The 18,672-nt window shown below is 26.9% G+C and overlaps 2 protein-coding genes across 4 annotated transcripts; both read right to left on the bottom strand.

Annotated features, from left to right (window-relative positions):
- Positions 1–273: 273 nt before the first annotated feature.
- On the bottom strand, positions 274–6,041 carry LOC145960947 (monocarboxylate transporter 9-like). Its single transcript, XM_083080694.1, has 11 exons — positions 5,966–6,041; positions 4,620–4,660; positions 4,324–4,530; positions 4,025–4,151; positions 3,228–3,442; positions 3,062–3,152; positions 2,726–2,994; positions 2,346–2,617; positions 1,850–2,148; positions 1,554–1,748; positions 274–1,489 (listed from the first exon to the last, which is right to left on the bottom strand). The coding sequence occupies exons 3-11, from the start codon at positions 4,510–4,512 to the stop codon at positions 1,332–1,334; spliced, it is 1,815 nt and encodes a 604-aa protein (XP_082936820.1). The 5' UTR covers positions 4,513–4,530; positions 4,620–4,660; positions 5,966–6,041; the 3' UTR covers positions 274–1,331.
- A 6,442-nt stretch (positions 6,042–12,483) lies between these two features.
- LOC145960946 (uncharacterized) lies at positions 12,484–16,192 on the bottom strand. Of its 3 annotated transcripts, none has more exons than XM_083080691.1 (10): positions 15,995–16,192; positions 15,700–15,826; positions 14,902–15,116; positions 14,736–14,826; positions 14,397–14,668; positions 14,017–14,288; positions 13,475–13,773; positions 13,179–13,373; positions 12,978–13,114; positions 12,484–12,834 (listed from the first exon to the last, which is right to left on the bottom strand). In XM_083080691.1, the coding sequence occupies exons 1-10, from the start codon at positions 16,175–16,177 to the stop codon at positions 12,802–12,804; spliced, it is 1,824 nt and encodes a 607-aa protein (XP_082936817.1). In that variant the 5' UTR covers positions 16,178–16,192; the 3' UTR covers positions 12,484–12,801. The 3 variants fall into 3 exon arrangements, with proteins under 3 accessions (XP_082936817.1, XP_082936818.1, XP_082936819.1); XM_083080692.1 differs by having other exon boundaries at positions 12,484–12,825; XM_083080693.1 differs by having other exon boundaries at positions 12,484–12,810.
- Positions 16,193–18,672: the final 2,480 nt, after the last annotated feature.

Below are 18,672 nucleotides of genomic sequence, written 5' to 3'. Positions count from 1 at the left end.
TTTATATTTATTATATTATTTTTAAATTTATATATATTTAATATTATTTAATATATAATATATATATATATTTATTTATATATTAAATAATATATACATAATATTCAGATATCAATGGTTTGGAATATGTGGAAATTTTTAATAAAATTCATATTATACGTATATTTTGGTCACTTTCGTGTAATTCTTTGTAATTATTTTGTAATAAGTTTTAAATTATAATTTTTAATATATATTTGTAATACACATTACATATTATATATATCCTGCATTAAATTTTGTAATATATTTTGTAATATAATTGTATATATTTATAATATAATTATTTTTATGTTATACATAATTACATATTTTGTAATGTGTTTATATAATTGTAAGTTAATTGTAATTTACTATATATATATATATATATATTGTAATTATGTAATATATATTTTATATATGTAATATATTTTCTATTTGGAAATCCTGTATTAAAACAAAATAAAAATAAAATAAAAAAAATTTTTCCTTCTTGATAGTATCTCCACCTTAACGAAGGCATTTGTCGAGTGAAGAGGTTTGCGTACTCTTATGAATCTGAGAGCTATGCCGGCAGTAACATACGTCGATATTCATATTTTTGGTTATTCTTATATTTAAAATCATTTTAAGTATTTTAGATCGCGCGTTAAGATTTCGTTCAGTTATTAAAATAGTTGTGTAACATATTCCTACTTACTTAAGACGATTTTAAATATAAGAGTAAATAATGAATACCGTAGTTACCGGTAAGGTCACCGGTAAGCTCGTCGGTGCCGTTTCATACGGAAGGCAAGTCGGAAGCCAGCATGCACGCGAATACCTCCACCGGCACTTATTTGGTCAGCGAGCGACCTTTGAGGGATTCTCCGTGGCAATCGGCATTGCATCCATCGAGCGAGATACTAACATCGCTCTGGAATCGCATATCACTGTGTTAAAAAGCAGCATTAGGTGTGAGGTCCGGATAGCTCAGTAGTCTAGAGCAGTTGCCCGGAAAGCGAAAGACTCGGGTTCGATTCCCGATCCAGCCACTTGCGCCTCACATATTTTTCTAGTCTGCCAATATTGTTTTCTAGCAATTATTCGTTAGGTTGAAAAGTGTGTGAATACTCTCTCCACAGGATATGCGTCGATGCGGTTGCCACGGATCGATTCTGTCGCTCGTTGATCAAATGAGCATAAAGACACGTCCGACCTCCTCCCACATACATCCCTATAATCATCACGATAAACATCACAAAAAGGAAGAAATACGATAAATGCCTGGTCTTGAAGAGATATAGAATAGAAGTCAACATATTTTATATCTATAATTTCGTAATAGGTTCCTGTGCACATTGCTTCCGCCGTTTCTTAAGATCCACAAAGATAAATTGTAGAGTCCAAGGTATAATGAACGCACCATTTAATACTAGTAGAGAGACTTGATACATATCGAAGCTACCGGTCCAATCCTTAATAAGTCCTATGATTATATATGCATAATTATATTATATATCGACAATGATGTGACCTATTTTTTTTCTTACCTACGATAGCGCCGAAAACTACCGTAACTAAGCCACTAATAATTCCAAAAATGCCGTAAGCCGAGGCAAATTTTTCTATGTTGATGTCTTCAATAATGACTAGAGGCTGTGGAACCAACAACCACGAACGCGCGAAACCGATTAACGCTGTCATAATGAATGCGCCCATAAGAGTATGCTTGTATAATAAAAAACCTAGAAATCATAATTTTTTCTATAATTCTTTATTTTAGAAACTGAAAATTTTCTAAAAATCTATTTGTTATATTCGCTTAATCATGCGGCAAGATATTTACCTAGCCTTGTGAATTGCGTGACAATCATAGCTGCGAAAAATAGATATTTCGCTTTTACGTCCACTATCAATGTAAAAACTGTTAGTAAAATTTTTGATGCCAGTTCAGCTGTTCCACTAATCGTAATGGTTAGCGCGGCGTCGCGTTTAGTGTATCCCGCATCGACCATTATAAGAGGAACAAAAGAGGAGAAGAAATAATCGGCGGTACATACAAAACTGACGCCAAAACATAAGTTGAGAAAAGCGCAATTCTTTATCAATGACATATCAAAGAGTTCTCTCAAAATTACCTTGTACCTTTAAATAATATAAAATAATAATACGTATATATAAACATTATTTACATATGAATTATATATAAATTTACATATAAATATATATAATAAATATATATTTAAAATATATTAGTCACACACACACATATTAATCAATCCTAAATTTCTAAAATATATTGAATATTTAATCATACGAATAATTACAAGAATTATGCTCACTTCATCTCCTTTTGTTTTTCCTCGACGTCTTGCTTCTCATTCTCCTTTTGCTCTTGAATTTCCTTATTCGTTTGTTCCTCGCAGTTTTTCTTTTCCAAATATTGTTGACGTATATCACTTAATGCACCAACGCTAGTCGCCAAATTGACCAAGCTAGATGCCGATAGAGCTGACACACGCTTCGCTAAACTTTCTCGCATAGATACTGATTTCGCCCTTTCGCGAATTCCACCCTCGATTTCCGAGTTTGATGCTACTCTTTGCGCAGAAGGCTAATTTATATAATCGATGTATGAGTAAATTGAAAAATACAATATCGTTTAGAAAAGCTGCCAACTAAATGACAGAAGAACATCAATGGCCATTGAATTTTATGTTACCTTAAGCATTTCATTTAATAAGGGCATTTCTGCGCCACTTTCTTCTTTAAGACTATGAAGACTGCTCCATTTAGTCTTTGAAGATATGTGGATAACATCGATGGTTGACCGACGATTCGACAATGCCAGTTCTTGAAATCTATGTTGCTTTATGCGAGCCTTTTCAGCACGAACATCATCCAGCTTTTTGACGTGCCATTCCACAGGATGCATTAATGTCATGCCAACAATGCCATTAAGACTTATTGCACCCATAATCGCTGCGGTACCTAATATAAATCACGAGAAACGATTAATTGTAATTTTCTAATTTTTCTATGTTCATTAGAGTCTTACCGCGAAAACCATACAATGTCATCATCTTTTCGGCTAATGTTGGATAAATGATTCCACCCAACGCAATAATGACTTGCGCCGCGCTCATCACCTAAAATAATAAAAGAAAACTTTGAAAAATTAAAAACTTTTAAATAGATTCTCTCGAGCATAATGATTGCCTTACTTTCGTTCTTTTTTTTACAAAATACGTATTGAAAACCGTATTGCAAACCGTAATAATTAGACCCAGTCCAAAACCTTGAAACAAGAAAAGAAAAGCCAAATCGTATATATTTCTGATAAACGCCAGCAAAATGTTTGATACTGAGAAACAGAGCGCTCCTAAAATTCCGACCGGTCTTGTAGAATATCTTTTCAATAAGGTATTAGTCAGCAAACCTGTAAAGAATATTTTATAGAATTTATGAGAAGAAGTGAAACAAAAAAATATCATTAAAAGAATCACAAAAAATATAATAACATTATGAGAACAAAATGTAATCTCTTAAAAATGTATACTAAAAGTTTAAAAAGCAAAATTTTTTAAATTTAAATTTAATTTTAAATTTTATTTTTCTTAAATTTTATATAAATAATACGATATGGCTATAATAATTTTATTAATTATAAATTAATCTCTCTTTTTCCCATCAATTATATCATATTTGGAAACAAAAATACATTTAAATATTCAATTTAAACCATCTACTTAATTCCTCGCTCACAATCTCGATTTAATTTATAACGAAGATGTTATCTTTAAACTTATTTATAAATGAGAAAATTTCTAGATGCCTATACACATATGCAAACTTGTTCAAGAATGAAATCTTGAGAAAAATAAGATTAAACAAAATCTCTCTATTTTTTATCGCGCAATTTTTTATTTAAAAATGTATTTATTAAATTTATATATCAAATTTAATAACTTTATAAATAATTTATATCTTTTTCAAGTTTGTTAAATAAAAAGGCGTTTACTTGCAATAGAAAAAGAGATCATAAAGAGGGAATTGAAAAGGCTTGATGCCATGCCCGCCTGTCCGGAAGCTTCAAGGAAATCGCCGAAGATTATGCCAAATGAGGATCCCGGACCTATCGTAGTCATCTAAAATAGCGAAAGTTATCATTTACATATCCCTCTACAAAATTGTTCATCTTTGAGTTAAAAAAATCTTGAAAAAATATCTGTGTAGCTAAAAGTCACATTATTTGCAGATGAACATTTATCTAAAAAATTATGTTAAGCACTAATATGTTTATCATATTATTATACTAACAAAAATTAATATCATTGCCAATACAATGATCCATCCCCAACCTCCATCTGGTGCCAGATCTTCCAAAGTAATTTCATCATCTTTTTTTATCAGTTCTTCGATCTTTATAGTTGTGTTCTTCTTTTTATTTCCGATTACGTTATCAATTGTAGGTACACTTATCGTGTTATTCGTTTTTGTCACTGTCATACTACGTTTTCTTTCAATCTTAAAGTGATAAGTTTGAAACCGTCAAAAGTTAGTGCACTAATTAATTGCTTTTCTGATTTATTCGAATATATTCAAGAATATCATACCTTTTCTTTTTTTGGCCAAAAATATCTTAGATATTCTATATCTAAAAGATATAGAAGATATTTAATAAAAAGTAAGTATAAAAATAAAATTTTAGCGTTCTCTTTTAGTTCCTGAGATATACGATCTTGAAATATCATAATTTTCATATTTATTTGTAATAACTTTTCATTATATTCTACTTGTTTGTTTGTTTTTATATATATATATATATTTATTCGTTATTATATCACTGTTATTATACTTTTAGATTAGTTACGTTTGGAATATTTTAGTTTCGCTAAAAATTTCTTTTTATTTATACTTGCTTGTCAACTGCCAGCACGCTTCAGAATTATTGTTTAATTTCGAATAAACTTTGGAATTTCGAAATAAATGCAGTAAGTGCAGTTTGATGAATTTTTAGTCATTTTTGCGAATAAACTTGATTATTTATTTCAACTTCGTGTTATACATGGTGACATCAAGTGTCATGAGTACTTTATTAAATATTTATTAAAAATAAAAAATAAAAATTTTTTAAATAAATGCATGAACTAGAAAACGGTTTCGCTTTCTTCCTTACATTCTCAAAAAATATTTCTGATTTTAAATTAAAATTAGAGTTGGGATATAGATTAGTTTCTTTGAGATGCGGTGGAGAGATGTATGGAGCTCCTTTTTACTCATGATTTATTGTATAATCAAATAAAACTATATAAATCCCGAACTCTTCGTTTAAAAGAAAGTTTTAAAATAAATAAATTGCACATTTAAATCTCTAAGTAAATATTTAACAATAAAAAGATTAATCATGAGTGCTTAATAATGAAAATTTCTTGAAAATTATTAAGAATCATAATCTTGAACTGAATATATCAAAGTTATTCTTATGATTTTATGTCTTATCAAAGTTAATTTTATGACTTTAAGTCATAGAAACTAAATCCCTTTCTCTAAGAACGTTATTTTTAGAATATTTCAAATCGTATATCAAATGTCAAAAGAAAGCGCCACAAAATTCGAAGTTATCTAAGAACGTACCCTTAATATATGTCAAAAGAAAAGTAATCCGTGCTGTTAATTACATTACATATAAAAATTTCACGAATATCAATGTGATAATCAATGATTGATAACGAGAAACGACAATATAAAATTTGTATAAAGCGATCAGGTATATCCAGATAATATAATATCTTGAATAATTAGATGTATTTACATATATTTATGTATATTTCTCTTTGTTTCTTAGCATTCGCTATAATAAGATTCTTTCTTTTACACAATATCATAGTAGTCAAATCAACCAATACTTCTGCTGTTTATACTATATCCTGGTTAAAGATAAGATTTATAAAATATTTACCCAACAGAATTTGTCAAGATAAATATGGATAAATGTCACTGATTTCAATACACTTCCACGATAATCGAAGGTAGACAATGTTCGACTAACTGGAACATGATAGAAACGAAGATTTCAAAGGCTTCTTATCTACGCACAAGGTGCCATCGTATTAAATACCCATTATAAGCCGGAATGAAATATTATCATCTGTAATCATGAAATTATACAAGAGAAAAGCTGAGAATGTGCAAACAATCTAATAAATTCTCTGTATAAGATGCATCCATTGAATATAATTGTATATAATATAAGCATTATATACAAAATAAAAAACATTATATATATATATTTAATTAATTAATCGAAGACAAATAAAAATGATATTACGATATGATATTACGATGCTTTAATAATTAAACTAGTGAGAATAAACAGGATACAAGTTAACAAAGATTTATAATATAAGATCTTCAAACATCGAAAAATTTCTCATAGTGAAAATATAAATTCCATTTAATTCTCTCACTTTTTAAAAGATATCGCTACATAAATAAGGTAAAGATAGTATAAAGATTTTACAGTGGAAAAAAGATAACAAAATGTACGTATTACTTTTTTGTTTCTAATCTCTCACTCGCTAACAATGTAAAATAAAAATTTTTATTTATAATATTTACTTGAGAGAGAACTGTTTTTCCCTTTCTATCAAATTTGATAATACTATGACTTATGTACGAATTCATAATACTAATTCAAATTTTTTTCTTCTAATCAAATTGTTTTAGGAGGAATAATTTTAAAAGAAAAAATTTTTGGCTGCCTGAAAAATGTAAAAATGTTGGAAAAAATGATACAAACATTAATGATTAAAGATGCATCTAAATATAGAAACATTGCTTTTGATTTGTGCAAATCCACAGTATTAAAGAATATTAAAGAAAAAAGAGCAGAAAAGCATTCATTATCTTTTCTTTATCCAATTGTCGATAATGAACAATTAAATCAGTACGAGTCATTAATTCATAATAAATTTTTTATTAATGTCTCTCATTTCTCCATTATTTTTTTTTATTGTCAACGGAGATAGACTTTATAATATCGTCTCTTACATATCTTACTTCCATTATTTTTCTAAATTCTGTAAAAATAAATTGAAAAACTTAGAATATAATATTATCTAATATTACACATTACCTAATATTAGTCAAAAGATTTGATAATGTTAGAGCATGTTAAAGCTATTAATTCAATCCTGAATAAATCCTGCGATAATACGCACAATTATATTTTAGACATGTAAAAATGAAATACCACTTTTTAATTAACTCTTTTCGTCTTATCTATGGAATCGAAAATTAACGTAAATTGTGAATAAAACAAAAATATCGTAAAATGAGACGACTTATTTTTATTAAACTGACATTATCACGATAATGCTGCGGAGCCAGCAACCACGAATATATGATATCAGTTATTATTGTTACATGCACTTATAATCACATGATCGTATCATAAAAAATTTACAATATACAAATTATGATTTATTGTTATTTTTATATATTATTTAAAGAACTGAAAATTCGTGAAAACTTGTTTATTACATATTAATCAAAGATACTCACATATTCTTCATGGTTTCGAATTTCATGATAATTATGATTACGAAAAGATATTTTTATGTTCACTATTGTTACAAAAATTACAATTAAAAGTTTAAATTTTATCTCAATTATTTCACTAATTGGAACACTAATTGTAACAGTCAACGCGACATCATGTTTAAAAACATTTGCGTCAGAAGCTGTGAGTTTACAACAGAAGCTGATAGCTTAATGCATTAATATTGTCGACAAGAGGAGAAAATCACGTTTATCTCGAGAATCACTTAATCTTCTTATCACATGTCAATAAATATAAAAGAGAAATGTAAACATCTCTTGAGAAAAGCTTTGAAAAAAATAAAAAAAAACGCACACAAACTTTTTATTGTGCACTTTTTATAAAATATTTTATTTACATAGCGATTTCAATTAATAGTAAACAATTTAGTACATTAATTTTGTTATTATACGAAATTCAAATATTTATCTCACTAATGGTAATATAAAAAGAAATTTTAAAAAAGCATGCATGTGTTCAGATAATATTTAGCTTATCGTGATGGTCTAGAACAATAAAAATTATAAATTATATATTTATATAAAATCGGTTGTTTTTTGCAAAAAATTTTTTAAAAAATTTCTGAACTTATTATTTGAAAAAGAACAAAAATTGTTTTATTTATTACACTAAACACTTTTATTTGTCATTATTATATTAACAAAAATTGATATTATTGCTAATGCAAAATCTGTTTATAGTACGATTGAATGTATTGCATTTTATTGTTCCGTTATTATGTCACATTGTATACTTTAAATATAATCATATATATATATATATATATATATATATATATATATATATATATATATTATGCAATACAATTAGATTATATATAGATAAGAATTACAGACAAAATTATTTTTACATAAAATATTCTTTTTATTAACATTATTTATGTATAATAATAATATTTATATGTATAATAATAATTTTATTTATTTAATGTTTAATAATCTTTTATACAACATTAAACAAATTATTAAATAACTAACAAATAAATTTATTCACATATATATATTATTAATTCTTGAGATATCAAATTACATAATTGTCGTTTAATGAAATATCTTTGATATAAAAAATAATTTATAACACTTATTGAAATAATTAATCAACAAAAAAGGCAATAATAAATTTCGATATTTTCGAAATTTATTGTTGTCTTTCTTTGTTGATTAATTAATTCAATAATGTGTAAATTTTCGAATAATTCATTTTACATGTTTTTTTTCAAAACGATTTAATTTTTATCTTTATAGAAATATAATTATAACAATGCAGAGACAAATTATATTCTTTCTATTCTTACAAACCTGCGCAATGTTTACCATACGTACGTTGCATCTTTCGTAGTTATATAAGTTAAAGCGCTATTTGTATTATATTTACAAATATATTAATGTGATTTAATCTACTGAAATTATATCTACTTTATTATTAATACTAAAAAATTCAATTTATTATATATTCTCTCTTTCTCTTTTTATCTATATCAATAAATAAGAATACAAAAATATATAAAAAAATTAAATATGGTATATATTTAAATATAATACCACATATAATTAAATATAAATTATTTTCACATTATATCATTTTATATACACAATATTTACATTACATACATTATATTATTATCTCTCTCTCTCTCTCTCTCTCTCTCTCTCTTTATATTATATCATATTGTTATGTAAAACATTACGTAAACTTTATTATAATTATTAACGTGTATTAATAAAAATAATTATTTTTTATAAATCTAACTTATATGTGAATCTAGCTTATTAAGAACGTTTTCAGCAAGCGATACAGAGGACACAGTGTATCACTTTAGTCTTGTTGATTGTCGAATGTAAATGAGGATGAAATGATTCATTATGCTACATTGTGTTCCTCTGTGTCGCTTGTTGAAAAACGCCCTAAGTTTATCACCAGTTGAATATTATATATATATATATATATATATATATATATATATATATATATATATATAATATATATATATATATATATATATAATATATATATAATATATATATATTATATATAATACATATTCAACATGGTCGATAAAACGGTCATCCAATAAAGATCGGCAGTATTGTGAGACATTCGTGTGTGACTAATAGATACGCGCAGTTACAATTACTCGCCAACTATATTAAGTTGTGTCTAATCATTTGTGTTGGCAAACTACGAAGCATTATTGAGCAAGAAACAAGTGAGCAGTGAGAAATATAGGAAGTAGCACAGGAGATAAAATAATCATACGAAACAATCGCGAATATAAATAACAAAATTAAAATTCTACGGTTAAAAATGTAAATTTTCTCATTAACATATGTGTTATAACATATTTATATAATATAATTATACTATGTTAAAAAATAACCGTTACAAAAGATATACGAAGTGTGACAAAATAAGAGATAATTATATTATGAAACGATCACACACACACGAATGTTTGTAATAAAACGAGATTTTATAAACTGAATCTAAAGTAAATTAAATATGTTGATATATATTTAGTGAGGATTCCATTTTCTATATACACTATATATGTTTCCGAAGCAAGTATTTTTTTCGAAGGACTTGCTACCTGTAATATTTTTCAATACTTATGTGTAATGTATTGACATATTTAATAAATAAATATATTATATTTAAAATATACAGGGTGACCCATTTTAACTTAGGCAGCCAAATAACTCGAAAAATAAGCAAGATAGAGAAAAATGTTTTAGACAAAAGTTGTATGGTTTCGAGGGGGCCATAAGATGGTATCATTGGTTTGACCTTGAAGAGTCATTTGAAGGTCACGTGAAGGTCACTTCAATTTTTTTAAATGGAATACCCTATATATTTTTGTACATTCTTGTAGCTTATTTCGAGAGCTTTCCAAAACACTATAATTAAGTACCTTTCCGTTAAGTACTTTTTGAGTTATGATGCTTGAAATAATTTCTTAATTTTACATAAACCGTAAAATATCTTGTAAAATATTCATTTTTCGATTATCTTACCTTAATACTTTTATGTACAAAATAATGAGAGGAATCAATTGGTGTAAAGAAAACACATAGTTGTTTTTAAGAAAAAATATGGAATTGTTAATTGCAAATTACATATTTTTTCTTCGAAACAACTATGTGTTTTCTTTACACCAATTGATTCCTCTCATTATTTTGTACATAAAACTATTAAGGTAAGGTAATCGAAAAATGAATATTTTACAAGATATTTTACGGTTTATGTAAAATTAAGAAATTATTTCAAGCCTCATAACTCAAAAAGTACTTAACGAAAATGTACTTAATTATAGTGTTTTGGAAATCTCTCGAGATGAGCTACAAGAATGTACAAAAATATATAGGATGTTCCATTTAAAAAAATTGAAGTGACCTTCACGTGACCTTCAAATGACTCTTCAAGGTCAAACCAATGATACCATCTTATGGCCCCCTCGAAACCATACAACTTTTGTCTAAAACATTTTTCTCTATCTTGCTTATTTTTCGAGTTATTTGGCTGCCTAAGTTAAAATGGGTCACCCTGTATACATATCTCACATATACATGTCCCAAAAAAGTTTAATGTAAAGTAAGTGAACCAAATAAGACGGACCTTATTGTTAATGCTAATAAGTTAAAGGATCATGCAAAAATTGACTATATTTTTTTAAATTATCGTTCGTTTATTAAACTTTGTAAAAAAACTATGAGGAATTACTTTATTTAAAAAATTTTCATTTTTTCTGTTACATTTAAAAAAAAACATGTTTTAGATCTTATATATAAGGAATTCTAATTTTTAATAATGCCCACATTAAACTTTAAAGAAAAACTCAATATCAATTTATGCAGTTAACAAAAAGATACAAGGAATATTGTAATAATGTATCTGTATTCTACAGGTAAGTAGATAAAATATTAATAAAAACCAAAAAAATAAATAAATATTTATGCATAAATAAACAAACATACTCACATATTTGCAGCAATTTCTTAACAAAAGGGAGCGCGTGTATCTCTCCACTGACTTATACGACTGCAGGTACTGACAGATTCGCATCCGAGTGAATCGGCAAGACGAACGTTTGACACTTACAGGTTCACACTGTCACATAATCGCATGGTCTTTCCGTATTTATTTAATAGGAAATTTAAAAACTAGGTCTTGTTTGGGCGCGGATCTTATTTGGTTTACATCTTATATATTAAGCGAAAAGCACGTTATTATTGTAGTTTTAAGTTTGAAATAAACCAACAAATAATAAGAAGGAAGTGTTGTTTCTTTCCTGCGCTTCAACTACTGCGCTGTGGCTCTTATGTGCCAATTTTGATTTAATTTTTACATGTACTGACTTTTATAATTAAATTTTCTCTTTCGCAAGTAGAACATTAGTTCTACTTGCGTACTTATTTACACACTACTTACTTACATGAATACAATGTATGAGGACATGTAACAGATTAATTTGGTATATTATTAGAGAAAATTAATTATTAATTTACAGCTTACCACGGCAGTTGGCTCAAGTTTCGCACTATGCGTCTTAGGAAATCATCAGGATATTCAGGTAGATTTATTTAGTGATTTAATATTTTTTTGCAACAGAAAAGTCTTAAAAACTTTTTCCCATTTTTATATTCAATTTCTTCATAAAACAAATTATATAACAATTTTGTATTGTATTTTTGTTTCAATTTCTTATATGTAGAATGTTCTCTTTCTCTTTCTTTCAAAATGTAATAAAATTCTTATAACAAACTATTATATAAAAATATAAATATATAAATAAAGTATAAATAAATTTTAATAATTTATTATAAAAAATTTTAATAATACATATGTTTGACATTCGTTGAGCATTAAAAATATATTGTTAAATTATATGTAAAGGAGATGCTAGTATCCTAATAATTTTACGATTCGGTTTTTATTCTTTACGATAATAATACTGACATTTATATGTTAATTGCTTGTTGCGTTTCTATCAAGAGTATAATATTTTATCAAAATTCACTTATTTCAAAGTAGTTAGCGATTAAATCTCTGCGATCTTCGGTCTTCTTAATACCATGGAATGCCTTTTTTGTTCCTGGAACAAACTTTTTAGGAAATTCGAGATAATCACATTTAAACTCTTCTCATCCCATACAACAGCCTTTTCCTTCATGGTTCCTTCATGGGTTCTGTAAAATTAAAACCTGGGACAGCTCAAAAAATTAAACGAATTACGTATTAATAATTGATAACATTATATTTAAAAGACATCAAAATTTTTGAAATATTTTTAGTGTTATAATATTATTGAATTTATTTTTAACATATTTTATATCTATGACTTCGTAATAGGTACCTGTGCACGTTGCTTCCGCCGTTTCTTAAGATCCACAAAGATAAATTGTAGAGCCCAAGGTAAAATGAACACATCATTTAATACTATTAGAGAGATTTGATAGAGATAGAAGCTACCAGTCCAATCCTTAATTAGTCCTATGATTGTGCATGCATAATTATATTATATATCGACAACGATATGACCTATTTTTCTTCTTACCTACGATAACGCCAAAAACTACCATAACTAAGCAACCAATAATTCCAAAAATGCCGTAAGCCGAGGCAAATTTTTCTATGTTGATGTCTTCAATAATGACTAGATACTGTAAAACCATCAACCACGGACGCACGAAACCGATTAACGCTATCGTAATCAATGCGCCCATACGAATATGATTGTATAATAAAAAACCTAGAAATCATAATTTTTTCTATAATTCTTTATTTTAGAAACTGAAAATTTTCTAAAAATCTATTTGTTATATTCGCTTAATCATGCGGCAAGATATTTACCTAGCCTTGCGAAATTCATGACAATCGTAGCTGCGAAAAATGGATATTTCGCTTTTACGTCCACTATCAATGTAAAAACTGTTAGTACAATTTTTGATAGCAGCTCAGCTATTGCATTAATCGTCACGGTTAGCGCGACGTCGCCTTTAGTGTATCCCGCATCGGTCATCATAAGAGGAACAGAAGAGAAGAAGGTATTATCGGCGATGCACACAAAACAGACGCCAAAACATAAGTTGAGAAAAGCGCAATTCTTTATCAATGACATATCAAAGAGTTCTCTCAAAATTACCCTGTACCTTTAATTAATACAAAATAATAATATAAAATAATAATACGTATATATAAACATTATTTATATATGAATTAATTTAAAATAATTAATATAAAATAAATTATATATTAATTATATATAATTAATTAAATTATATATAAATATATATAATTTAAAATGTATTGGTCACACACATATTAATCAATCCTAAATTTTTAAAATATATTGAATATTTAATCATACGAATAATTGCAAGAATTATGCTCACTTTATCCCCTTTTGTTTCTCCTCGACGTCTTGCTTCTCATTCTCCTTTTGCTCTTGAATTTCCTTATTCGTTTGTTCCTCGCAGTTTTTCTTTTCCAGATATTGTTGACGTATATCATTTAATGCACCAACGCTAGTCGCCACATTGACCAAGCTGGATGCCGATAGATTTGACACACGCCTCGCTAAACTTTCTCGCATAGATACTGACTTCGCCCTTTCGCGAATTTCACCCTCGATTTCCGAGTATGAAGCTACTCTTTGCGCAGAAGGCTAATTTATATAATGGATGTATGCGTAAATTGAAAAATACAATATCATTTAGAAAAGCTGCAAACTAAATGACAGAAGAACATCAGTGGCTATTGGATTTTATGTTACCTTAAGCGTTTCGTTTAATAAGGGCATTTCTGCGCCACTTTCTTCTTTAAGACTATGAAGACTGGTCCATTTAGTTTTTGAAGATATGTGGATAACATCGATGGTTGACCGACGATTCGACAATGCCAGTTCTTGAAATTTATGTTGCTTTATGCGAGCCTTTTCAGCACGAACATCATCCAGTTGTTTGACGCGCCATTCCACAGGAATCATCATCAATATCATGCCAGCGATGCCATTAAGACTTATTGCACCCATAATCACTGCGGTACCTAATATAAATCACGAGAAACGATTAATTGTAATTTTCTAATATTTCTATGTTCACTAGAGTCTTACCGCGAAAACCATACAATGTCATCATCTTTTCGGCTAATGTTGGATAAATGATTCCACCCAACGCAATAATGACTTGCGCCGCGCTCATCATCTAAAAAAATAAAAGAAAACTTTGAAAAATTAAAAACTTTTAAATAGATTCTCTCGAGCATAATGATTGCCTTACTTTCCTTCTCTCTTTTACAAAATACGTATTGAAAACCGTATTGCAAACCGTAATAATTAGACCCTGTCCAAAACCTTGAATCAAGAAAAGAAAAGCCAAATCGTATATATCTCTGATAAACGCCAGCAAAATGTTTGATACTGAGAAGCAGAGCGCTCCTAAAATTCCGACCGATCTTATAGAATATCTTTTCAATAAGGTATTAGACAGCAAACCTGTAAAGAATATTTTATAGAATTTATGAAAAGAAGTGAAACAAAAAAATATCATTAAAAAGAATCAAAAAAAATATAATAATATTATGAGAATAAAATAATCTCTTAAAAATGTAGGTATACTAAAAGTTTAAAAAGCAAAATTTTTTAAATTTAAATTTAATTTTAAATTTTACTTTTCTTAAATTTTATATAAATAATAAGATATAGCAATAATAATTTTATTAATTATAAATTAATCTTTCTTTTTCCCGTCAATTATATCATATTTGGAAACAAAAATACATTTAAAAATTCAATTTAAACCATCTACTTAATTCCTCGCTCACAAATCTCGATTTAATTTATAACGAAGATGTTATCTTTAAACTTATTTACAAATGAGAAAATTTCTAGATGTCTATACACAGGTGCAAACTTGTTCAAGAATGAAATCTTGAGAAAAATAAGATTAAACAAAATCTCTCTATTTTTATCGTGCAACTTTTTATTTAAAAATGTATTTATTAAATTTATATATCAGATTTAATAACTTTATAAATAATTTATATCTTTTTCAAGTTTGTTGAATTAAGGTGTTTACCTGCAATAGAATAACTGATCATGACGCAGGAACCGTAAACGCTTAATGCCATGCCCGTCTGTCCGGAAGCTTTAAGGAAATCGCCGAAGATTATGCCAAATAACATTATTTGATTTATCGTAGTGCTCTAAAATAACGAGTTATCATTTACATATCCCTCTATAAAATTGTTCATCTTTGAGTTAAAAAAATCTTGAAAAAATATGTGTAGCTAAAAGTCACATTATTTGCAGATGAACATTTATCTAAAAAATTATGTTAAGCACTATTATGTTTGTCATATTATTATACTAACAAAAATTAATATCATTGCCGATACAATGATCCATCGACCGCCGTCTGGTGCCAGATCTTCCAAAGTAATTTCATCATCTTTTCTTATCAGTTCTTCGATCTTTATAGTGTTCTTCTTTTCATTTCCGATTACGTTATCAATTGTAGGTACACTTATCGTGTTACTCGTTTTTGTAACTGTCATGCTACGTTTTCTTTCAATCTTAAAGTGATAAGTTTGAAACCGTCAAAAGTTAGTGCACTAATTAATTGCTTTTCTGATTTACTCGAATATATTCAAGAATATCATACCTTTTCTTTTTTTGAGATGAATCTAAAACCAAAGATATCTAAAAGATATAGAAGATATTTAATAAAAAGTAAGTATAAAAATAAAATTTTAGCGTTCTCTTTTAGTTCCTGAGATACACAATCTTGAAATATCATAATTTTCATATTTATTTGTATCAACTTTTCATTATATTCTACTTGTTTCTTTTTTTTTTATTTAAATTTATTCGTTATTATATCACTGTTATTATACTTTTAGATTAGTTACTTTTGGAATATTTTAGTTTCGTTAAAAATTTCTTTTTATTTATATTTGCTTGTCAACTGCCAGTACGCTTCAGAATTATTGTTTAATTTCGAATAAACTTTGGAATTTCGAAATAAATGCAATAAGTGCAGTTTGATGAATTTTTAGTCATTTCTGCGAATAAACTTGATTATTTATTTCAACTTACATGGTGACATCAATTGTCATGAGTACTTTATTAAATATTTATTAAAAATAAAAAATAAAAATTTTTTAAATAAACGCTTGAACTAGAAAACGGTTTCGCTTTCTTCCTTACATTCTCAAAAAATATTTCTGATTTTAAATTAAAATTTGATTTGGGATATAGATTAGTTTCTTTGAGATGCGGTTGAGAGATGTGTGGAGCTTCTTTCTGCTCATGCTTTATTTTATAATCAAGTAAAACTATATAAATAGCCCCGAACTTTTCGCTCAAAAGAAAGTTTAAAATAAATAAATTCGATATATTGCACATTTAAATCTCTAAATAAATATTTATCAATGAAAAGCTTAATCATGAGTGCTTAATAATGAAAATTTCTTGAAAATTATTAAGAATCATAATCTTGAACTGAATATATCAAAGTTATTCTTATGATTTTATGTCTTATCAAAGTTAATCTTATGACTTTAAGTCATAGAAACTAAATCCCCTTCTTTAATAATATTATTTTTAGAATATTCCAAATCGTATATCAAGTATCAAAAGGGAGCGCCACAAAATTCAAAGTTATCTAAGAATGCACCTTAATATAAAAAGTCAAAAGAAAATCATGTGAAAAGAAAAGTAATCCGTGCTGTTAATAATTACACATAGAAATTTCACGAATATCAATGTAATAATCAATGATTGATAACGAGAAATGACAATATAATTATTAAAATTTGTATAAAGCGATCAGGTATGTCCTGATAATTACATAGTATCTTGAATAATTAGATGTTAATATAACATATAATTGCAAAATAATATTATCAGAAAGGTATTTTTTTACATAAATGTATTTACATATATTTATGTATATTTTTCTTTGTTTCTTAGCATTCGCTATAATAAGATTCCCTTTTTTACACAAAATCATAGTAGTCAAATCAAACAATACTTCTGCTATTTTTACTGTATCCTGGTTAAACATAAGAAATATAAAATGTTTACCTAATAGAATTTGTCAAGATAAATTAAGAGACACGGGTAGTGTCTCGCGCCAAGTTCATGTATGGTTAACGTCACTAATTTCAATACACTTCCACGATAATCGAAGGTAGACAATGTTCGACTAACTGGAATATGATAGAAACGAAGATTTCAAAGGCTTCTTATCTACGCCCAAGGTGCCATCATATTATATATCCATTATAAGCAATGAAATATTATTATCTGTAATCATCAAATTATGCAAGAGAAAAGCTAAGAATGTGTAAACAATCTAATAAATTCTCTGTATAAGATACATCAATTGAATATAATTGTATATAATATAAGCATTATATACAGAATAAAAAACATTATATATATATTTATATATATTTAATTAATTAATTGAAGACAAATAAAAATGATATTACGATATGATATTACGATATTGCTTTAATAATTAAACTAGTGAGAGTAAACAGAATACAAGTTAACAAAGATTTATAATATAAGATCTTCAAACATCGAAAAATTTCTCACAGTGAAAATATAAATTCCATTTAATTCTCTCACTTTTTAAAAGATATCGCTACATAAATAAGGTAAAGATAGTATAAAGAATTTACAGTGGAAAAAAGATAACAAAACGTGCGTATTACTTTTTTTGTTTCTAATCTCTCACTAGCTAAAAATGTAAAATAAAAATTTTTATTTATAATATTTACTTAAGAGAGAACTGTTTATTCCTTTCTATCAATTTTGATAATACTATGACTTATATACGAATTCATAATACTAATTCAATTTTTTTTCCTCTAAATCTCCTCTCTCACTTTTATATGTCATTATTATATTAACAAAAATTGATATTATTGCTAATGCAAAATCTGTTTATAGTACGATTGAATGTATTGCATTTTATTGTTCCGTTATTATGTCACATTGTATACTTTAAATATAATCATATATATATATATATATATAT

This window comes from Camponotus vicinus, unplaced genomic scaffold (assembly GCF_025532165.1).
Source record: "Camponotus vicinus isolate PSW18456_S1 unplaced genomic scaffold, iyCamVici1.0 SCAF_10, whole genome shotgun sequence".
Lineage (NCBI taxonomy): Eukaryota > Metazoa > Arthropoda > Insecta > Hymenoptera > Formicidae > Camponotus > Camponotus vicinus.
Note: the sequence above shows the minus strand (reverse complement) of the source record. Positions and strands in the feature narration are given on the sequence as shown.

What these genes read in the sequence shown, in the direction of transcription:
- LOC145960946 (XM_083080691.1), bottom strand. Translation starts at nt 16,177, where the DNA reads ATGACAGTTACAAAAACGAGTAACACGATAAGTGTACCTACAATTGAT. An exon ending in GAGAAACAAAAGGGGATAAA is followed by an intron (nt 13,774 to 14,016) that starts GTGAGCATAATT and finishes TATTAATTAAAG; the next exon opens with GTACAGGGTAATTTTGAGAG. An exon ending in GGCGGAAGCAACGTGCACAG is followed by an intron (nt 12,835 to 12,977) that starts GTACCTATTACG and finishes TAATTTTTTGAG; the next exon opens with CTGTCCCAGGTTTTAATTTT.
- LOC145960947 (XM_083080694.1), bottom strand. Translation starts at nt 4,512, where the DNA reads ATGACAGTGACAAAAACGAATAACACGATAAGTGTACCTACAATTGAT. An exon ending in GATCTCTTTTTCTATTGCAA is followed by an intron (nt 3,443 to 4,024) that starts GTAAACGCCTTT and finishes TATTCTTTACAG; the next exon opens with GTTTGCTGACTAATACCTTA. An exon ending in CACGCAATTCACAAGGCTAG is followed by an intron (nt 1,749 to 1,849) that starts GTAAATATCTTG and finishes TATGATTTCTAG; the next exon opens with GTTTTTTATTATACAAGCAT.